Genomic DNA, 23104 nt, shown 5'->3' with positions numbered 1-23104 from the left:
GGAGGGAGGGTGATGTGGCAATGGAAGGAGGGGAAGAAGGAGGAGGAAGCTTTGTGCTATACTGGAATACCAGGACTCGAGGAAGCATTGAGAGATTGTGTGCAAAACCATGTTTTCTTATTGAGGATAAAATAGGCTGGTTTCTGTTAACAGAGAAATAGCATCCTTCATATAAGTGAACTTCTCTGACTTCCCTCGTACCTGCCATGGATGAGAGTGCAAGCTAGAGGTCCCTTCTCTGTGCCAAGCCTTCTGCTGGGCCAGTTTCATTGTACAGTCATGATTTAGTCATACAGCCTGTCACCCTGCCCTCCTACCCACCCACCTCCTCAGTGGGACTTGGGGTGCTGTATCGGGTAGAGATGGAGGTTGGAAAGCAGGCCCTATCCCATAGGCAAGGCTCTTGCTTTTCTTCCTGTTGTTTGCTTTCGTCCCTTGTCATCATACCCTCGTCAGAAGCCGTGCTGAAACCCTAGAGGTGAGTGGCTGACCCCATTCTCTGCTGAGGCTGGAGACAGGGAAGGGGGGGGTTGGGACCAGCTCTTGCCACCATCTCTGTGCTTGCTGCTTTCTGAACAGCTTTGGCAGGCTGACTAGGGCCTGATCCCATGGGTGCCAAAAGGGTGGTGACAGGAAGAGATGGACACTTCGCACCTCTTGAGTGCCTCTCTGCAGAGGCCCTTTGTCACCTACTCATGGCCAGACAGCTCTGTCCTGGGACCATTGGGGAAACCAAGGCATAAAAGACTTGTTTGGGGTTTATGTTAGATTTTGTTTTTGAGTTGTAGGTATATCCATGATTTTGCTGGTACCCAGACCCCAGCAACCTCAAACAGCTTGGCCTTCACTGACCCCGGAGCTGTTCCCTTTCAAACACAGGTTCTGGGTACTTTGTTCCTGTAGTGAACCCTGGTGTTACCACACTCCTGTCCATCTAGGCCCAGAGCTCTAAGCTCAGTGGAGCAAATCCCTCATTATTGCTGGCTGAGGCCCTGCTCTCATCTGTACCCACATTTTTGGACTCTGTGGTGGGGACATTTCCAACCACTCCCCCCCAACACCATCTCTGCTTCCTGGGCCCTCTCATCAGCAGCAGCAGCAGCTTTCCATCTGCTCCCCTCTTTTCTCCTCCCTCTCTTTCCCCTCCCCCCCTGCTTGCTGCTGCCCTGGGAGGAGCTATTTTTAGGGGCTGCTTCCTGGGATGTTTTACTTGGGGCTGGTTACCATGAAGGAAATGTCACCAAAACAGTGGGCAAAGGCTGCAGGCACCAGGAGCCATGCCGGGGGGAACAGAGAACTCAGCACTGACCCTGTTCTGGCCCTTGAAAGTGGCCAGTGTCCATAGGCAGAGCCTTGCTTTCTTGGGGCTTGCTAGTGACCCCATGGGGATTTTCTTCGTCAGAGCTGGTTTGGCACTTGAACTGTGGGGCACGTCTTGGCGCCTCTTGCCTTTCCCTTCTTAGAGCTTCCCTTGTCTTGAGATCCAAGGCCATGGTGGGGCTCAGGTCTTTGCATTGCCTGGTTGAAACTCTTGAAGTTAGGGCTGAAGGCAGGAGGTGCAGAGACTTGGCGTTCACATGGGCACGTTTCATTCCCTGTCCTGGATTCGTAGCACCTGTCTATTCCCCAGTGTTTGGGAGTAAAGGAATTAAGAAACCATGATCTCTGCTCATATATGACTGGTAGGTTTTGCTTTTATTTGAAGACTCTTTGCACCTTTTGAGTGAGAATCAAAGAGGAAGGGATGTGGTGTTGCAGTGTCAGGGGGAGGTCAGTGGGATTGTGGCTTGGGATTCCCACTGGTCAGTGCCCAAGGCCCAGAGCTGTTTATAAACAGCTGGGGAAGGTGGATTATGACACCAAATCCCTGTGCTGCCCTGTTTCTGCTCCTCAAAGTGATGCCCAACACAGCCAGATGGGGCTTCTTTTATTTGACTAAGAGGTGGTGGGACACACGGGAGGGCATCAAGATGAGGCCACCTCCCGCCATCCAGTGTCTGAAATTGACAGGGCTGCTGAAAGTTTCTTACAATCTGTGTTGGAGTCATAGGCACTCATCTGTGAAATACCCTTTGTAAAGTGAAGGGTGTTTTGAGATTGGAACTCAGGGAGAGTCCTCGTAGCCAGAGTATGACCATATGTCCTTTTCTACTTACAGAGGGTTGTACGTTTAGGTGGCAGCAGAATTCTTAGTTGAAGCCAGTACTTGCATTTGTGCTCTTAGAGAAATGTCACTGAATCAGTGGGCCGGTCCCTGGCAGGGCCATGGAGAATTGGTAGCCAGCCCTCCCTGCCCCCCATCCTGGAGAGGGGAGAAGGGAAGCACATTTGGAGTAGGTTTCTCTCTTGGTGCCCAAGTGGTGAAACCGTTTTAAGGCTCTGTGCTCCCCTTTGCTACATGCTGTCACCTCACTAACTGCTTCCTCCTTTTTGCCTCCTTTGGTGCATCAGGTCACTCCTTATTGTCCTTCCTATGAAATTACAGCATCTTAGACCAAGTCTTGAAGCACTTGGGCAGAAGGTGGGAGAGGCAGGGTTTCCAGGGATCCTGGTTTTCCCCTGCTGTGGGTGGGCTGTGGGTGGGCTATTGGGAAGGGCCCAAGCAGGGCTTGGAGGACCAGAATAGGTGCCTGATAAGCTGCTTCTGCTTTCTGCTCCTGTTACCACCTCTGATCTCGTGGGGGGAACCTTGCAGAGGGCTGTGGTTGGAGCTGGGCTGAAGGCCGGCAAGGGTGGGTCTCCATGGCAGTAGCATACAGGCAGGCAGGAAGTGGCCCTGTGCAAAGCGGGAAGTGGCTGTTGTCAAACAGGAAGAGGGGGCTGGGCTGTGGGAGGGGATAGGGTAGAGCCTGGTAGAAAGGTGGGTGGGAGGAGGGTCAGCCTGGGAAGATCCTAGCTGCTCCCTAATGGTCACTGGAAGGTGGAATGTCTCAAGGGAGGAGGCTGCCTTTGTGGCAGGAACATCGGTTGATGTATCATCACCTTGGGATACTCAGCCAGGGCCTATTCCCATCACTGTGGACCAAATCCCTGTGCTGCCCTATTTCTGTTAATGTCTGTTAGTGGTCTCTCCCCTTTTGGGAATGCTTTGTTTAGCCAGTATGCCCTTGGACTTGGGAAGGATGCTTTCTACAAATCATTACTTGTTCCTGTGGGGAGGAACATTCTGCTTTTTCTCAGCCATGGACCACCCCTGGAAGTGACTACAGGACAGGAAATATGAGGGAAAGAGAGAAGCTGGGGTGATAGCCAGGCTGTGTATGGTATAAGGACACTGGGAGAATGTGGTAGTCAGAAACCATGCGGCTCTAAGCAGAGTGCTTCAAGATGCAGGGCACCACTGCCAGTGAGGCTGAGGAAATAGAGGGATCCACTGGCCAGGTGCTTCATGGGGTCGTCCTCTCTCTGAGGAGTTCCTGTTGCTCACCTTCACCTTTAGGCTATAGATATGGGCAGGCTCCATGCCCAGATGATGATGGAAGGTCTCACAGGAAGTCCCCCAAATAGGACAGAGGACTCAAGTGGCATATTTTAGATCCTGCATTTGCCCAGGCAGAGGGGAAGGTGGGTATTTCTCTCTTCTCTGGCAGTAGCAGAGGTGACCACATGCAAATGACCATATGCTTGGCTGAGGAGATCTTGTCCTCTTTATAACTAGGCCCTGGGAGAGAGGCTCTTACTATGTACCAGACACTATGTTAAGTACTCTATCCATATTGCCTCATTTAAACCTCAGATATTACTGTCTCCATTTTAGAAGTAGGACCTCCTTCCCAAGATACATGCCTGGCCAGTATGCCCTTGAACTTAGAAAGGATGACCATATGTCCTATGACGTCTCCTAATCAAGAGTCACCTCCTGGCTGAGGCTTCCTGACCACCCTATTTAAACTTTCTCCCTTCCTTGTTTTACTTTTCTGTGTGGCACTTGCTGTTACCTCTAACAAGCTTTTGGGTTTCTTATTGTCTGTCCCTCTCCTTCCCCAGCTCCACTAAAATGTGAACTCTATGAGAGCAGGGATTTTTGTTTAGTTTGCTTTCCCAACTCTTTCCCTGCATCTAGAACAGTGATTGTCACATGGTAGGCCTCAATAAATAAATTTCGAAGGAATGAGTGAGGCTCAGATGCATTTAATGACTTGCTGAATGTGGCAATGCTGGTCTCAATCCAGGGCTGTCTGACTCCAAAGCCAATGTGTTAATTGCTGTACTCCATGGCTTAGAATCAGTGTAAGGACCAAGGCACGGCCCTGGGGTTAAGAGAAGACCTTGAAGTAAGGATTTTAATTAAGAGGCTGATAGTGACCCTCTGCACCCTGGGAAGCTCCTTCGAGGAGTTGAGAGCCTGAGCCCAAGTTGTGTCTGCTATCTCTAATCTGAGTCACTGCACTGGTAAAGCCAAAGCACCCTTCCTTATTTTTAGTGCTATTACTGTTGTAGTACTATAACCATTAGCTAGTAAGAGACTTAAGGGAAGAGATAAACGTTAATCTTCTGGGCCTTTTCCTCAGCTGCCACCTCTACATTGCAAGATGCTGGTCTCTCATTCCTGTCTGGGCAGCCAAGCCCAAGATTTGTGCATCAGAGGTGGTAAGGTGAATGGTTAGAGACAGGGCCAGTGCATCTGTAGGTTAGGGACTGCCTAGCTTGGTACCTCTGTCTCAAGTCTGGGACTGGGAGGAAGGTGAGGTTGCTCCAACATCTGGCCAGATTGGGAAAAAGCAAGCTTCCCCAAGCCATCAAGCATAGCTATCGTTGCTTCCTTGAGTGCCCTTGCTTATAGGACTCCCAAGTCATATCCCTTTACCTGGGACCAAGGGATACCAAGCAATGGGTATTGGGTGTTACCTGGGGTTCTCCTAAATACATCCTGGTCAGTGGACATGTAGAACCTGAGGATAGGAAGGAAGGCATGACCCAGATCTTTGAGCAGCTGGGATGGATTAGCTGGGCAGCAGGAACTAATCTCTGCCTGTTCCCACCTCCTTTCAAAAAGGAGAGCTATCACTAGAGGGAAAGTGGAGGACAAAGCTGGAGGTGGTTGGTGAAACAACAAATATTAATTCCTTCAGACTATAATCCTTACATTATCTTAAACCAACAGGCCAGGGTTCTATCCCTTCTCTGCTGTGGAACCTTAGATAAGTTATTAACTTTTCTGGGCCTCAGTTTCATCACAGCAATCTATGATGGGAGGCAGTTATAGCACCTACCTGCTGGGGTGGTTGTGAGGGTCATAGGAGGCTTTACAGAGGCGTTCTGCTGTTTAGGGGAAACTTATTAATGGCTTATGTCTGGAATTTTCCATGTGATATTTTTGGGTGTAGAGAAACCTCTACCAAGAAATATAGGAATTGCTTGGCTTGGGGAATCAGGTTGCATTGGACTCAGTCCCCCAGAACCTAAAGTCTTTACTTGATATTCTCACTTTTTCTTATTCTGTCATTCCAGACTAGGTCCATATTACCTGCATCCATTTCCTGTCTGTGTTACCTTGAGTAGGTTATTTTATCTTGTTAAGCCTCAGTTTCCTCATTTGTAGTGTAATAGAGCTAATCAGATGGCCCACTTCACAGAGTTTCTGTGAGGATGAAATGTGATAATCCTGGCCTTTGCCTAACATGTGATAAATGCTTAGTGAGTGATAGTTATTACTGATACTGTTGTTATTAATAAGTCCTTATTGAGTCCCTGTTTATGGAAAGAACTCTAGGAAGTACTATTTAGAAAGATCCCCACTCCTTTGAAGAACTTGTGACCAAAACCGTTGTGCGCTAGGGATGTGGCTCAAGTAGTAATGCTCTCGCCTGGCATGTGCAGGGCACTGGGTTCGATCCTCAACACCACATAAAAATAAAATAAAGATGTTGTATCCACCAAAAACTGAAAAATAAATATTAAAAATTCTCTCTCCTCTCTCTCCCTCCCTCCCTCCCTCTCTCCCTCTCCCTCTCCCTCTCCTTCTCCCTCTCCTCTCCTCTCCTCTCCTCTCTCTTTCTTAAAAAAAAAGAAAAAAGAAAAAGATAACGGTTGTACTATGTGATGTGAGAATCATGAGAAGCACAGGGGGAAGCTGAGGGGTAGCCAGAGGTGGGAGAAGTCACAGTCTACTAAGAGGAGCTGGGAAGACTATAAAAGAGGTGGCCTGGCAGATTCCAGTAGTCAGAGAGAATTAAAGTAGGGAGGCTCCTAGACCACCTAGCTCAGAGCAGCATTTTCTCTACTTCCTGGAGCTCTGCCTTCCTGTGGAAGGAATTGACCCATGCAACTCACTTGGATCTGAGGACTTGCGGATTCTGGTCATTTCCTAACAATAGAGTAATCCCAAAGGCTGAGTGTGAAGAAGTCAGAGCTCACATCAGTAGGTGACCAGAAGGATCCGGGGGAGAAGCAGAACTTGTGCTTTGGTTTCTCCTATAAAATGGACATCATAGACTGGGGTTGTAGCTCAGTGGTAGAGCACTTGCCTAGCAAGGGTGAGGCACTGGGTTTGATCTTCAGCACCACGTAAAAATAAATAAATAAAATAAAGGCATTGTGTCCTACAACTAAAAATAATTTTTTAAATGGGCATCATAATATGAGGATATGAGGATAAATTGCAAGATGTGTCTGACATAGAAGTGAACTGACTAAATATTTGTTGTTATTATTTTAAGTCACATTATCTTAATCATCAACATCTTCATTGTCAGGATCATTGTGTTTTGGCATTACCATGAGGACTACATAAGAAAATATATGCAGAATTCCTGGCATAGTGTCTGGTCATGTATTAGGTTCAGTGTGACTTTAGCTATTACACTAGTCTCCCCTCATCCTTGGTTTGGCTTTCCACAGTTTCAGTTACTTGTGGTCAACCATGGTCCAAAAATATTACATGGAAAATTCTAGAAAAATGAACAACTAATAAATTTTAAATTGCATGCTGTCTGAGTAGTATGATGAAATCTCTTGCCATCCTGCTCCATCCCACCTGGGATGTGAGTCACTTCTTTGTCCAGCTTCTCCATGTGTATAACTCCCTACCTGTTAGTCATTTAGTGGCCTTCTTGGTTATCAGACTGACTGACTTGTCACAGTATCACAGTGCTTTTATGTAGGATTTAATATCCTCCACAGTTTCATGCATATACTGGGGGTGTTGGAAGGTATCCTTCTCAGATAAGGGGACACTACTTAGTATTTCTTCTTCTTTTTTGGGGGTGGGGGTGGTAGTAGAGATTGAACCCAGGAGCACTTTACCACTGAGCTACATGCCCAGCTCTTTTTATTGTTTAAAAAGAATGATATAGGGCAGGGGTTGTGGCTTAGTGGTAGAGCACTGGCCTAGCATGCCTGAAGCACTGGGTTTGGTCCTTGGCACCACATAAAAATAAAAAATAAAGATACTGTGCCCACCTAAAACTAGAAACTAAAAAAATAATATAAAATAAAAAGAGTGATATAGGGTCTTGTTAAATTGCCCAGGCTGGACTTGATCTTGTGATCCTCCTGCCTTAGCCTCCCAGGTTGCTAGGATTACAGGTGTGTGCCACCACACCCAGCTGTGTAAATACTTCTTCTTCTTTTTTTTTTTGGTACTCGAGATTGAACCCAAGGGTGCTTAATCACTTAGCCATCTCCCCAATCTCACTGAGTTGCTTAGGGCATCGCTAATTTGTTGGGGCTGGTCTCAAACTCACAATTCTCCTGCCTCAGCCTCCCACGTCACTGGGATTACAGGCAAGCACCACTACACCTGGCCTGTGTTAGTACTTCTAACAAGAAAGAGATTCTCAATATCCTGGTATTGTAGAGGAAAGAGCACCAGGGCTGGGGATGTGGCTCAAGCGGTAGCGCACTTGCCTGGCATGCATGCTGCCCGGGTTCGATCCTCAGTACCACATACAAACAAAGATGTGTCCGCCGAAAACTAAAAAATTGGAATTCTCTCTCTCTCTCTCTCTCTCTCTCTCTCTCTCTCTCTCTCTCTCTCTCTCTCTCTCTCCCTCCTCTCTCTCTCTCTCTCTCTCTCTCTCTCTCTCAAAAAAAAAAAAATCCCAATTCTTTAAAAAAAAAAAAAAAAGATGTTGTATCCGCCGAAAACTAAAAAATAAATATTAAAATTCCCTCTCTCTCTCTCTCTCTCTCTCTCTCTCTGTTAAAAAAAAAAAATATTTTAAAAAAAAAAGAGCACCAGAGTTTAAACTGAAGATCTGGATTCAGATTCTAGCTCTGCTACTCACTAGCTTGAGGTCTTTAATATCTCAAATCATTTCCTCATCTGGAAATAACTGTCTCTGGAATTGCTGTAACTTGTTGCATTAATTCAGCAAATTGCCAGAAGTGCATAGTTGGTATCTAAGAATTGAAGGAGTATGAATAGCCAGGTGACCACAAGTATAATGGTTGGTTGAATACTTTTGTTTTTTTCTCTTCTGCTTTTAGATCACCAAAAACTAGAACGTGAGGCTCGGATATGCCGACTTCTGAAACATCCAAATATTGGTGAGTGCCCTGTACAGAGTGTTCTGTGGGTATTTTATGGACAGTAGAGAGAACCGAGTTTGGTTGTTTTTGTGTATGGAGTCACCTCTGTCTGTGGGTCTTTATTACCTGTACTTTTTTTTTTTTTTTTAAACCCAAGCAGGATAGCAGCTGTGTCTTAGAATTCTCAAGTTTTCTTGTTTAGAGACCTGAGTATCTCCATTGCAGCAGAGCCATCTCAGGGCTGGGATATGAGGCATTATAATAGGTTTCAGACTCCCTTTCTCTTTCCGTCTTTGGGCTGAGGTCCAGAGCCCTCAGTATGTGAGGTTCCGGGCTACTAGCTGCCAGCATCCTTCACCAGGGGCCTTCCATAGCCCTCATGAAAAACTCAGGATTTTGTTTCTAGACTTGAAAGAGTTTTGTTCCTGTTGCAATGTCCTGCTCACTCTGAGGGTTTCCATGGCACTTCCATTTGTGTTTCCCAGAGCTAGGAAAGCAAGTTGCCCACCCGCCTAGCTTCTCTGGAGAAGGGATGGCAGGGGCCACTTGGATGGGGAAGGAGAAAAAATTGAGAAGATTTCTCTCTGTTCCCATCCTGACTTGAGGGACAAGAGCACATTGTTGGTTGTTCTAAAGCCTGAGGAGGTTTGCCTGCCACAACCCACTCCAGCTCAGTTTTACATTGTTCAGCTGAAATAATCTTTGCCAAAAGCGTTGGCCCTGATTTGGTACTGTTTGCAGAAGGAAAGGACAGACACTGGGCTGGCTGCAGGGTTTGAGCAGAAACCCTGGTGCTGACTTGAGGCAGAGCAGGGAGCATCTCCTAGGTTTTTCCCTGAAAGTCCTGAGTCATCACAAAAGACAACACGTGTTCTGTGCTCCTCAGGCGTGGCCTAAATATCAGGGCTCCCACAGTGCCCTGAGGCCTCCTGCTCCGCCCTGTTAGCAGCCAGGGCTGTGAGGCCACTTGCAGAAGCTTGATGCTGCCTCCAGAGCTACCAGCCCGTGGCTTCCCAGGTCTCAGAAATCCATATGAGCTCATAAGTGGAGGAACTGAGGTCCTACTCCAGCCCACAGGGAGGGGAGCAGCTCTGAGGTAACCAGAACTCTAACCATGCAGGGCTTTATAGATCGTAATCGGTGGCTTAGATTACACCCAGTGCAGATTGGCATAGCTAAGCCTCCGCTCCACCTGGTGCAGTATGTTCCATGGAGCCAAAACCTTTCAGCCAGTGAGTCCTGGCCTTAGCCCTCCTGGGTGGTCTTTGAGGTTAGACCTTCACCTGAAAACTGCATGATGGGGACCAGTGTGTTGTCTTGGGTAAGAGATGGCCAACAGAGAAACACCTAGAGCAGCAGTCACAAATTGAGGCATGTTTAATTTGGCTGGCTCAGCAGTCTAAAAATATTTTTATTATTTGCCAATATTTAAAAACAAGATTCCACAATTTGAAAAAAAAAAAAAAAAAACACCATTTCCCAGCTTTTTGAATCAGAAGACCTGGCTTTAAAGCCATCCACCAGCTCAGAAGTATTATTGGTGTACCAGCCTGGGTCTCAAGGCCTGAGGACAATAAATTTCCTTTCCTTTGTGCTTCGTATGATCAGCTTATACAACAATGAAGTGTTGTCTTCATGTAGAGAGGAGAATAAAGGGGGAGGGGTCAGTGATAGAGGATGCAGATTCATATCTGTATCATCTATGTTAAAGGTGACTTTGACCATAGAGGGTCATAATAAATAAACAGGAAGGACAAAAATGGGATGCTAGCAGGAAAAAGTTTTAATCTCCTTTTTCTATATTTCTAGAATTAAATATATCCCTTTGACCTCTTAAAATTACTCGGTTTGGCAGCCCTTTCCTTTTCCACCTACCCCTAGCTCAGAGTAAAGACACCTATCCCAGGTGTGGTAGGAAGGCAGCAAGACTCAGGAAAAGCAGGCGTGGCAGTCACTTTGTCAGGATCAAATTGCCTAGAACTATGCTTCCATTTCCTATCTGCTTACAGGTCCTGGGGGATATTGGTTTGAGGACCAATTCCAGGGTTAAGGGCAGGCCAGAGGGACGGGTGAGTCAGGGCTATGTCCTGGGAGCACTGGCTGGCTGGCTGGGCCCTCTGGCTTCTGATGGGAACCAGGACTCCTGGAGATGTGACTGAGCTGCAGGTCCAGGAGACGGAGGTTGCCATGGATCCGGACCTGGCTTGTGGCTATAGAGGAGGCAGTTGTGTGCCCCTAATTCACTATTCCTCTCATCTCTCCACTGTTCCTTCAGAGCTGTGGCCCTTTTGGCCGTGGCCTTTTTAAACTCCATCCCAAAGAGAGACAATTAGATCAGCCCAAGGGTGGTACACAGTTGAGGAAGCTGAGAGCAAAGAGCAGATCATCAACTTCCGACTGTTTTCAGGCTTGTAGGCAGTTGAATTCAGAAGGGATATTTGGTACAAGGGGCTAGGTATCCCCAGTTTTTTCCCCTGATATTCTTAGCAAAGTTAAAAGCCGGTGAAAGAGTGAACCCCAAAGTAAACTGTGGACTTTGGTTAATAGTGTGTCAGTAGGGTTCATCGATTGTAGCACATGTACCACTCTGGTGTGGGATGCTGATAGTGGGGGTGGCTGTGCATATGTAGTGGTGGGGGTATATGGGAACACTCTGTACCTTCTGCTCAATTTTGCTGTGAACTCAAAATTGCTCCCCCAAAATAAAGCATATTAATTAGAAACAAGCAAATAAAATGTCTATTGGATGTAAGGCACACTGTTGAACTCAAACAGCCCTGGGAGAGTGGCCAACAGTGGGGAGTTGAGTGGAGGAGCCATGTAGTGCCGATAGTCTGAAGTCTGAATGGAGTGCGTTCTACCTGTGATCTGCTTGCTCTCTGCTCTAAATTCCTCTAATGAATAGACTCTGTCTTCCTTCGTGCTGAGCTGCCCCAGCAGTTTCGATCACAGTCTAGAGTTGTGGTTTAAAGCAGCACTTCTCAAACTTTTATGTGCTTGTGAATCAGCTAGGGATCATGTCAAAATTCAGATCCTGATTCAGTAGGTCTGGGGCAGGCAAGGCTGGGGGTGGGGGTTGAGACTCCTCATGGCTCACTGTCTCCAGGTGATGCTAATGCTGTGGCCCATGGTCCATACTTGAAGAAGCCAAGGTTTGTGGCTTGGAGTCATGTTCACTGGGTTTGAGTTTGGGTTTTTCTAATTAGAAGCAAGTTATTTAACCAATATGTATCTGCCTTTGTTTTGTTGTCTGGGCCCCTTCATAGAGTAGCAAGAGGGTTCAGTAAGTAAAGGAGGCCAGGAAACAGAGGTGATAAAAATGAAAATGGAGATTTCAGCTTCCAGGACCCCAGCTCCAAGCAAAGCCACCATTTACCTTGGGCCTGGGGTGTTTTAAGCTCACAGTAAGTGTAGTAAAAGTAGTTGCAAAGAAAAGGGAAACATTGGATGTGAGTGACCTTCTCAGGAGGGGGAGAAGTCCTGCCATACCCGGTCTCTGGGGGTCACACTCAATCCCCCACAAGCTCCTGTGGCAACAGGGCCTCTGTCCCACCAAAATATTGCTTCAGATGTTTTTTTTTTTTTATTTTATCTTATTTTTAAAATTTTGAGACAGGGTCTTGCTAAATTGCTGAGGCTGGCTTTGAATTTGCGATCCTCCTACCTCAGCCTCCTGAATCGCAGGGATTACAGGCGTGCGCCACCGCACCCAGCTGCTGCAGACATTTTTAACAGTGACACTTTTTCAGTGTTTTTTTAGAAAAGGATTTGTTAAATGTAGTATATTGTTGGGTGGTTTTTTTGAGAATTGGAAATAGCCACAGCATTTGGGTTGTAGGTTTCTCAGTCCTAGAAGATATGAAATATCAAAGATATGTAGGTGTTTTGACCTGCCCTTCCATCCACTGATTTTTAAAGAATAGTAATTAGGGTTTTGTGTGTGTATGTGGTGCTGGGATTGAACCTACCTTTACACATGCCAAGCAAGCACTCTATCACGAGCTATATCCCCAGCCCAGTAATTAGGTTTTATCATTGAAATGCAGTAATGTTTTGAGTCCTTTTCCCAGATCTTCCTGTTTATAGACGTGGTATGGCCCTCTCTGACCTTCATGCCGTGTCATTACTGTATAATGGGCTGGGTATCAGGTTATTTTATTCACCCCAGCCATAGCACCCTTTACTCAGTACCTCGCAGATCTCTAGTTGTGTCTAGTTATGTATTTGTTTAGTTGCTGGTTAAAGTCTGTATTTTCCCTCTGCGATGGCAAGGCTGCGCTCCCTCTTCACAGCCATATGTATAATCATACCTGCTTTGAAATAGCCATCTAATGGGCATTATTGAGCCAATTAGAGTGGCCGGCACTTGTGGGGACAGATTTGAACTCCTTTACCTAAGAGGAAGGACGGACAGAGTGATTCTTTAGTTGTTGCAGTATCAAGAATGTTGATGTCAGTTTGTCTTCAAGTCCAGTTTCTGCCACTTAGTGTGACTTTGGGCAGGTTTCTTTTGAAGCTTCAGTTTCCTCTCCTATCTGATGAGGGCATCATAAGTAGCTACACTACAGAATTAATGCCTGGATCCAGTAAAATAGTGCATGTAAAACACATGGTATGATGCTTGGCACATAGGAACAGCTCAGCTAAGTGTTAGTCATTATAATTTTGATGATTATCTTCAATAATCTGGTAGTTATGCTTAGAATGGCTCAGTTAAGTTTCTCCTCTTGTCCTCCATTCCTCATTAATTTTCTTTTCAAAATAAAATTGAAAATGATAGCAGTCTTATTCAGACCCCCCCCCCCTTATCTTTGTGTGTGGTTGCCTACTCTGGGCATGCATCAAAGCCATCCAGGTCTGGGTGGCCTGGAATGATTAGTCTTCCTTTGCTGCTCTTCTACTAATCCCCTCCCACCTGGGCTCCATGTGTGGCCTTCCTGGAGAAGGGCATATGCCAGTGACTCCATGTCTGGGCAAAGGCCTGGGTGCCTGCACCTCTGGCACTGTTCTCAAGGTCTGCAGTGCTGGGCAGGGGGCGGGCCTGGGGCAGGATCCAGGTGAGGCAGAGCTCAAGGCCAGGCCCAGCCAGACTTAGCAGGGCCGGATGCTGGGGGCTGTCCTGGGAGCAGTTGTTAGCATTCTACCTGCTGTCCCGTCAGCTCACCATCCTGCTGCTGTTAGTCAGCTTCCTAATGAAGCTGGTCTTTGGCTTCTGGGACAGCTGATTTCCAGGGGATTATTTGTATTACACACTTTAATGCTTTTTAATAGCAAATTTTTAATTAAATGGAAAGTCCTTTTGGAAGCGAGGGAGCAGCCACAGCAGGACTCAGCATGAGGCACCAACTGAGACTAGAGAAGCAAAAAAAGGAGGGAGGAGGCTTTGGGGAGTTTGATTATGCATGCTCGGTTAGGTGGGTAAGATGGACACCGGGGTCTTGCTGTAGCTCCCTCCTTGTGTCCTAAAAGCCCTCTTCTGTCATCTGCAGATGTAGGGAAGTATGCAGGGTTGAATAACCAGATCAGATCAAATAGTGTAGGCCATGCAATGTGTAGATGTTGGATCAGGCCCAGGCAGGCCTCTGTGTCTGCATTTGTCAAGTAAGAAAAACAAGGGGACTGTAGTGATGGTTCAGTGCCTCAGGGCGGCTGGGTGCTGTATTTTGCATTCTGGCTGATCCTTCTTTGGCGTGAAGGGGACTTAGGGAAGTGCCTCGGCCCTTAGAAGATGCTCTGGCACTGGAAATGGAAGCAGTCTGGGCCTGCCAAGGAAGAGATAGCGTGATTTCTTTACATCTGAACACTTCACCAGTTGGTTTGGTGTCAGGCCATTCCTGAAGAGCTTCTTTAACTGCTGAGGACTGGAGCAAGGGTCAAACAGAGAGAGCCCTTTGGAACAGAGGTTTCTCATCAAGAGAGTTCAGGTGAGGGAAGGGACAGGAACATCAGGACAGGCAGCCAAAGCAAGTCGTGTTTACATTAGAACGATGCTCAGGGGTTGGCATTTAACCCAGAGGTGGCTTTGTGGGCAAACGCTTGATGAAGAGACCTCAGAAGACATTAGATTGGTCTTTTGCCCAAGAGATTTGGAAGGAAGGATTGGGAAGGGATTATGCTTGCCAGCCTTTTCTTACAGTTGGTAACTTGCCCTAGTCTTCTCCATGTCTGCCCTCCTGGACCCATTTATGATGCTGTCGTGGGTACATTTGTGAGCAGTCTCACAACCTGGTATGTGGGATGCCCTGTTTCTTTAGTTAGCAGTAGTGTGAACCAGCCTTTGGAGTCAGAGAAGCCTGGGTTCACATCTTGACTCACCACTTAGTAATTCTTTGGCCTTTAGCAAGAGGCTTTATGTCTCCTAGCCTCCACTGTCCTGTTCTATAAAATGGGAATAACATTCATCTCAGGGCAGTGTAATCAACTCCTTGAAGGCAGGTGCTGTGTCTCTCCCTCATAAATGCCACCAGCTAGCCCAGGGGCTGGCATACAGTAGTGCTCACTAAATGCTCATGGAATCAGTAATGTGTGCTAAGAACCTCACTACAGGAGGCCTGGCACATAAGTATGTTAAACACCTGATAAACAGGTCGTCATAGTCATAGCCTGAATGTGGCTTAGCCTCCTGGGCTGGCCATTTGTTATCCTGCTTCACATGCCTTCCTGCTAGGCTCTGCCTTTCCATCTTCTTCCACTACCCTTCACTCTGCTGTTCTCATTTGCCCCTCTGAAAGTTCTCCTGGTCTTTCCCATTTTCCATGCCCCTGCTGTCAGTGTTGCTAGGGTTTCTCAGTCTGTTACACCACCATGCACTATGTTTAGGGACCACCTTCTCTGGGACTAGCTCCTCTGGGAAGGTTTCTGCTTTTCTCGGTCTTGATTTACATCTTGGCCTCGAAGCTTCTATTTCTTGCCCCAGTTGGAGGCAGCAACCAGAGCACTGGTCTCTTGCTCTGTGGCTACATAACCTTTGCTTTGTGGGTGTTGAGCATGTTGCCACTTCTCCCTGCAGTGCCTTCAGGAGGGAGCCTGGTGAGGCTGACAGAATGGTACTGGGTGGGGTTGCTGAAGAGGAGGAGAATAGGATTTCCGAGTTTTCTCTCTGTTAATCTCTGTCCCCATCTCCTCTCTTGCAGTGCGCCTCCATGACAGTATTTCTGAAGAAGGGTTTCACTACCTCGTGTTTGACCTGTAAGTGCTCCTTTTGAGGGTGTGGGGCCTTTCCCTCCAGCTGGCTCAAGATGAAGGCTTGGGAAAAGGCTTAACTGGGTCTTCAGCCTCTGCCAACGGTCCCTCTCCTTTGCCTGAGAGAAAGGACTTGATTGTGTACTTTCTCCGGGCATGGAGCCGGGTTGGTACCCAAAGCCCCCTGGGGGTCTCATTGCTCATGATCTCCCCAGATCTCTGTAGAGCGCCAGCCTCAATGTTGCTCTCACACTTCTGTTTCACAGTGTATCTTGTGCAGATGCTTGTTTCTTGTTTCTTGGTCCTTAGTATAGAAATAAAGTACTGCTCTTTGCATGAACTTAAAATTCTGGGAATTTGAGGGTAGCTTTTATTAGTCATGAACTGGGCTCCTCTTGGTCTCTCTTCCACTTTGGTTGTGTTTTAATATCTTAAAAGTGGCTCTTTACCTCCTGGAAACTCCTTTCCAGTGCTGTAGAGTTAGGTTTCTGTGTCCTTGGTCTCATTCTCAACTTCAGTGGTAGGTCTGTCCTTCCTTGGATAGCTGTATGTTCATATTGGTCTCAAACAAAGGCATGTCTTTGGGGGGTAGGTTGAATATTTTCTCTTAGATCCCTGTATCTTCATTAGCTGCCTTTAGTGTTAGCTGATCTGCAGGTTATAGAAACAGAAATATCCTGAAGAAGGGGGAGCCCAGGATACCCTAAGGAGGAGCCCCATGTCATTGAAGGATGAGTATGTTCTGGGCTCTCAAAGTGTATGTGGAATTAAGGTTTCTGTAAGAGCTGTTTTACTGTGTAACTCTGTTACCTCTTAGACACTGAGGTTGGCCAAGGGACTCCACCTCCTCTGACCTCTTCTTCTTCTGTTGGCTGCAGGGTTACTGGCGGGGAGCTGTTTGAAGACATTGTGGCTAGAGAATACTACAGTGAAGCAGATGCCAGGTGAGATGAAGGCCCAATTGTTCCAGTGCAGCTCTGGAGTTTAGGATTGAAATAAGTCTTGTCCACCTTAGGGGGCTGGCATTGTGCCTAATTGAAAAGCCTTTGGGGAAGATCAGAGGAACTCTTATCTGGACAGTGATTCTACAGAGCTGGACGAGGGCTGCATTCTAGGGGCAATATCGGAAGCTCAGAATTCAGCACCCCAGATCAATTTTGGCAAAGCCTCTTGAGTCTCCTTTACCCCATTACCCCAGAAATGCCTTTTCTTTCTATTACCTCACACTGGCAAGTACACATGAGGGCCCTCTCAATCCCTCTTCTTTCTTTTGACAAATCCTACTATGTATAAGCCACTGAGTGGAAGTCTGGGGTGATTAGAAACATAAAAGATATGGTTTTTCCCAAAGGTGTATGGACTATGGGAGCCATCTCAGGAGCTTTTAGCCCTGTCACTTTGTCCCTTGACTGCCAAGACCAGGTTCAACATGGGATTCTTTTAGCTGGAGTGCTGTTCCACAGTCCCATGCCTCAGCCTCCAGCCTTCCACAGAAGCCCTGATGGCTCCTACATGTGACACAGCAGAATTCCACCCCCACACAGCTCTCAGGCACTTGTTTGGCCTGTCTTTCCCGCCTCGGCTCTTCCCCCAGCCCCGTTTCTTTTTGAGGGTGATGTCCTTACAACCTGGTTTTGATCATCCTGCCTGCAGCTTCTCTAGCTTATGTGGCAGCTCGGGCTGCTTCTGGAAAGTGGGGGAGTGCAGCTTCCTCACAGATTTCTCAACCTCCAGCGGCCAATGTTTGCTGATCAACTTCAGATGCTTCAACCTCAGGAAAAATTCTCAAGTGGGGAGATGAATTCCAGTGCCAGCAGGGGAGGACCAGGCTGTGGGCGGGAGGAGGCGTGATAGCTCAGGGAACTGCGGGGAGGGGGGGCTGCACCAGTGGGCTTGGCCTGGCTCTGCTGGGACACTTTGCACTTTTGCCATTTTTGGCCAGAAGGCTCTCCCTGCTAGCCCGACTCTGTTCTAATAATACATTTCTGTGGAGACTTGCCTCTATAGTTCAGTCTTAAAGTTTCTTTAGCCCACTCTTGGGCTGTGCTAGGGCAGCCCCAGCCTTAGCCTCTAGCGGCCTGGTAAGACCCCTTGGCTCTTGCAGGACCCCCAGCACCTCAGATTTTAGAGAAAGGAATCAGAAGTTCAGCTACCTAGCTTAGCACACTTGGACATTCTGCAGCCCTGCCCAGTACACCTGGTGGTGCATGATGACTGGGCATCTGTTCTCTAAGCTGGGTTTTTCCTCAGCACCACTGACCTTTTTTAGGCTGGGTAAATTTTTGTTGTGAGAGCCTCTCCTGTGCATGGTAGACACTTAGAAGCATCCCATGCTAGTAGATGTCAGTAACAGCCTTCCCCCTCCCTAGGTTGTGACAACCAGAAATGTCTCCAGATAAACTCACCCCCATTTAAAAACCACGGCTAGCTGGGTATGGTGATACACACCCTGCAATCCCAGCAGCTCTGGAGGTTGAAGCAGGAGAAATGTGAGTTCAAAGCCAGCCTCAGCAACTTAGCAAGGCCTTAGGCAACTTAAAGAGACCCTGTCTCAAAATAAAAACTAAAAAGTGTTGGGGATGTGTCTCAGTGGCTAAGCACCCCTGGATTCAATTCTTGGTACAAAAAAAAATAAAAGAAAACCACTGCTATAGTCTGCTCATGTTTCCTGCCAGAAGTTTGACCACAAGGCTGGCAGGAGGGTTGTAAAGTGGACAGCCTCCTTTAAGAATCAGCAGCTTAAGCTGGTTATGGTGTTGTATACCTGTAATCCTAACTACTCAGGAGGCCAAAGCCGGAGGGTCACAAGTTCAGAGCCAGCCTGGGCAACTTGGACCCTTCTCAAAATAAATTTTAAAAGATCTGGGGATATATCTCAATGGTCACGCACTTCTAGCAAGCACAGGCCCTGAGTTCAATCCGCAGTACCACACACATGCAGACACAAAAATCAGCAGCTGCATGTAATTCTGGATCTTAGTTTGTCTTTTCTATGCACATTCCTCAGAAATGCTCCTTGGTGCCCCGTTTAAAAATCTGCTCAAATATATTGTTTCTCAAAGAAATCTGTGTTTGTTTTAGCTCCTCTACCAGATGATCAGCTTCAGGGAAGCTATGGGTCTTGTTCATCGTTATGTCCTGTGTAGTACAAAGCAGAAGGCCTTGGAAGCACTTAGTGAATGTTTAAATAAATGAAGGAGTACAGTCATCCCAAAACAACTTAGGGAACTCAGTTGCACTCTTCCTGCTTAAGTTGCCAGCACAAGTTTCTTCTCTAAGAATAAAGTTACTATATAGGGAAATAGAAAAAAAGGTAGGGGTTGGATGGTCTCACCTTTCTCAGGAGCCTGGGATGTCTCCTGATCTCTTAAAAACATGTTGGTTATGTTAGGCCTTTATAGACAGAAGAATCCATGGTGAATCTCTATTCTAGTCTTTCTCCTCCCATTTAGTGAGTGACCCTGGACAGACCACTTAATCTACCTGAATTTCAGTTTCCTTTTCTGTAAAATAAGTGTTGTTGAGGATGTGGAGGAAAGGGAACCCTGTTGGTATTGCAAATTAGTACAGGCTTTTTTTGGAAAACAGTATAGATGTTCCTCAGAAAACTAAAAATAGAATTACCATATGATCCAGCAATCCCACTACTGGGTAAATACCCAAAGGAATTGAAATTAGTATCTTGGAGAGATGTCTGCCCTCCCATGTTCACAGCAGCATTATTCACAATAACTAAGATGTGGAGACAACCTAAGTGTGTGCCAACAAGTGAATGGATACTAAAAGTGTGTGTGTGTGTGTGTGTGTGAGAGAGAGAGAGAGAATAGCAGAATGCTATTCAGTCTTAAAAAAAAACATATATGAAATTTTGTTATTTACAACATGGAGGACATGAAATAAGCCAGGCACAGAAAGACAAATACTACATGACCTTATTTATATGTGGAATCTAAAAAAGAATGATCTCAGAAGTAAAAGTAGAGTGGTGATTACCAAGGATTGGAGTGTAGGTGGTTGGGTAAAGGAAAGATGTTGGTCAGCAGATACAGAGCTTTAGATAGCAGTAGGTTCTGATCTGTTGCACATCGTGGTGACTGTAGTTGGTAATAATGTAAGTTTCAAAGTAGCTAAGAGAGGATTTTATATGTTCTCTCCACTAAGCAATGGTAAATATTTGAGATAATGGAAATGTTATTAGCATAATATACTCATCCCACGTTGTAAACATGTATAAAAGCAACACATGTCCCCCACAAGTAGATGCATATTATTTGTCAATTAAAGATAAAACAAAACATTAAAGAAATGAAATGAAAACAAAATAGGTTGAACTAACTCATCATTCAGTGATTCTCTATGAACCTGTGACCTGTTGTTTCATGCTTTTAGTCCATAGCATGTGGTCTTGGATGAGATGGTTTAACCCTGTAGTGACATTTTTTCCTCCTGCTTTTTCAGCCACTGTATACATCAGATTCTGGAGAGTGTTAACCACATCCACCAGCATGACATTGTCCATCGGGACCTGAAGGTATTACCAGGCTCCGCTCCTTTGCCTCTTGCTTGTGACATGTTGGCGCCACCTGGTGCTAGATAGTGGTACTGTGTGGACCCAAAGAAGGCTCCCTTTGGGCTCTGGGGGGGGGCGGTGGGGTGCCTCACAAGGTTCTCGCTGTTCCTTCTGTAGCCTGAGAACTTGCTGCTGGCAAGTAAATGCAAGGGTGCTGCCGTCAAGCTGGCTGATTTTGGCCTCGCCATCGAAGTGCAAGGAGAGCAGCAGGCTTGGTTTGGTAAGGGTGACACTGTCTTCTCAGTTATGCAGTCCCCACCCTTCCTCCTCTTTCTGATTTGCCTTCCTCTTTCAGAACTAGAAACCAGACCTTTAATGGTCCTGGCCTCCTTGGAGAGTGGAGAAGGGTGGGAGGGTGCAGAAATCCCTCCTGGCCCTTCATGACTCAGTAAGTCTAGCTGTTGTCAGCACTGTGTTCTTGCTGCCTCTGGGGAGACATTGGAGTTCCTGGTAGGCACACGGACTTGCCCTCGGATTTAGATTCCAAGCACTATGAGAAGCCCAGCCTCTCATCTCTCGCAGCCTGTGTGCTGAAAGCTTATGTAGCAAAAGCAGCAGGATGAAAAGGGCTTTGGGAGAAATTGCTGATATGGATTTATTGAGAGAGAAAATGGGTTCAGTGTGCCTCTACTCTCTCTTCTGCTGCAGGTTTTGCGGGCACCCCAGGTTACTTGTCCCCTGAGGTCTTGAGGAAAGATCCCTATGGAAAACCTGTGGATATCTGGGCCTGCGGTAAGCCCATTCCACGCCCTCAGCTTTTCCGTGTTAAGGGCCCTCGGCTTCCGGTGATGGCGAGAAAGAAGGATCGCTATTCCTTGCGGGTCCCACAAGTGCCTGGTGTATGTGAAATCATGGTGTTTGCTCTCATCCCCTTGGGAGGGCTGTTCCCATCACACCCTCCTCCCCAAGTAACTTCCTGTATTATGTTGCATCCTTCTTAGAGAGGGAATTGTCCCCGCCTTAGAGGATAGGTTGTGCTTAAAGAAATCTCTGACGTGAGAGACACAGCAGGAGGGGCTAGTGACACAGCGTTATCGGCTGGCATCCACCTCTAACTCTGGTCTGGCCCTTGTCATTCTGTCTGGCTCTGAGCCCTGCATGGCCTTTCATGGTTCCTCAGGGTAATAGGTGACTGAACCCAGTGACCTGTGTGTTCTATCTCATAGGGGTCATCCTGTATATCCTTCTGGTGGGCTACCCTCCCTTCTGGGATGAGGATCAGCACAAGCTGTATCAGCAGATCAAGGCTGGAGCGTACGATGTAAGGACTGTTTTTCTAAGAATCAAGCAAGAACATCAAGCAGGGCACATGTCCTGCCCCTTGGGCTCTGTCCAAGGAAGGGGGCTTGTTTAGTGTGTCACATGACATAAGGGACTTTAAAGATCCAAGGATGGGCAAACAGGACTTAGTTCTTGCCACCCTATGTCCAGGGAGCAACTTTTTTTTTTTTTTTAACATCCTTTTTGGTAGCTATAAAATTAAGGAACCCACTGAAGCCCTTTGATCTTTTTTTTTTTTTTTTTTTTGCAAAGAACAGAGAAGCTGCATCACACAGGGACGAGAAGTCTAGAGGCTCTTTCCACTGCAGTGGTACCTTAGACACATCATTGAGTCTCTTCCCCCAAGTAGAGAGATGGAGTTGAACCAGAAAATGTTTGTTGGAGTCTGCTTCCTACTGTGATCTGATATTCTGGCATTCTAACCATCATTGTTCTATTTTCCTTTCCTAGTCTTTTAAGTTGACACAGGTTCTAGGATATTTCCAGGGCTTCTCCAACTCTCTCTGAGGCAACTTTGGGTACCATAGAATATCCCAATTATAGGAGTTGGAATGAAGATATAGCCTTCGTTTTAGGGTGTGAGGCTTACAAATTTCATATCCCACCTCCCCCTGTTCCTGCTCCTTAGTTCCCATCACCAGAATGGGACACAGTGACTCCTGAAGCCAAGAACTTGATCAACCAGATGCTGACCATAAACCCAGCAAAACGCATCACGGCTGACCAGGCTCTGAAGCACCCATGGGTCTGTGTAAGTGTTTTCAGCTGTGGACTTGGAGATCAGTGGTGACCACTTATGTTTATATTCCTTTTTATCAGCAGAGAATCATTCTGGTTCCTGAGTGAGGACCCAGTAGGTGGGGCAGGAGACTGAGTGGGGCCCAAGGTTAATAAATATCACCAGGGGATCTCTAGGAGGCAGAAGGGGCTAACAGGCCTTTACTCGCCTCTGCCCTGGTTGTGAAGTTGTATTAATGGCTCTCTTTTTTTAATTTTTATTTTTTTGGCAGTGCTGGGGATTGAACCCAGGGCCTTGTCCATGCAAGGCAAGCACTCTACCAACTGAGCTATATCCCAACCCAGTTCTAGTCTTAAATGAGGGTTTAGGTTGACTCTTGCAAACTCTAGGTAGTTGATGATAGAAAACAGCTGGCAGAAAGTGAATCCCCAAGTCCAGGGCATACTCAGGTCTCAACACTCATACAACTCTTAACAACTGTGACCAAGACCCAATGAATAAACAAAAGAGGTCTCTGAGCTATTAAAAAGAGCATCATGAAGTTCAGTCCTGAAGCTCCTGAGCTGGGAGGCTCCCCAGGCTGTTGATGTGGATTGACATACTTTGTTTTCTGGCATAGTTATCATCTTGACAGCCATGATGCATTTATTTATTTGTCCCTTCGTTCATGTGTTTACCGAATGCCTCTTTGGTGCAGATGCTAGAGGGTACGAAGGTGAATGAGGCATTTTTCATGCTCCAAAGATCTGGAGAGACAGGCAGTCAAACAGGCAACCATACTACAGTGTGAAGTATGCAAAAAAATCTAAAGGAGTGCAGGAGTTCTTGCTGTCCCTGGTGGGCAGTGGGGTCAACAAAGG

The 23104-nt window shown here is 46.7% G+C and overlaps 1 protein-coding gene across 5 annotated transcripts in view; it reads left to right on the top strand.

The window, feature by feature from the left end:
* Camk2g (calcium/calmodulin dependent protein kinase II gamma) overlaps positions 1-23104 on the top strand; it is a 59611-nt gene that overhangs the window by 5886 nt on the left and 30621 nt on the right. For all 5 annotated transcript variants that reach the window (XM_026390259.2, XM_026390256.2, XM_026390258.2 and 2 more), the window contains 8 exons: positions 8431-8490; positions 15606-15660; positions 16533-16598; positions 20113-20185; positions 20342-20444; positions 20873-20956; positions 21391-21485; positions 22134-22256. In XM_026390259.2, coding sequence (XP_026246044.1) covers positions 8431-8490; positions 15606-15660; positions 16533-16598; positions 20113-20185; positions 20342-20444; positions 20873-20956; positions 21391-21485; positions 22134-22256 — 659 coding nt within the window. The remainder of the gene's footprint in view (positions 1-8430; positions 8491-15605; positions 15661-16532; positions 16599-20112; positions 20186-20341; positions 20445-20872; positions 20957-21390; positions 21486-22133; positions 22257-23104) is intronic.

This window comes from Urocitellus parryii, chromosome 5 (assembly GCF_045843805.1).
Source record: "Urocitellus parryii isolate mUroPar1 chromosome 5, mUroPar1.hap1, whole genome shotgun sequence".
Taxonomy (NCBI): domain Eukaryota; kingdom Metazoa; phylum Chordata; class Mammalia; order Rodentia; family Sciuridae; genus Urocitellus; species Urocitellus parryii.
This window is presented reverse-complemented; position numbering and strand designations above follow the sequence as displayed.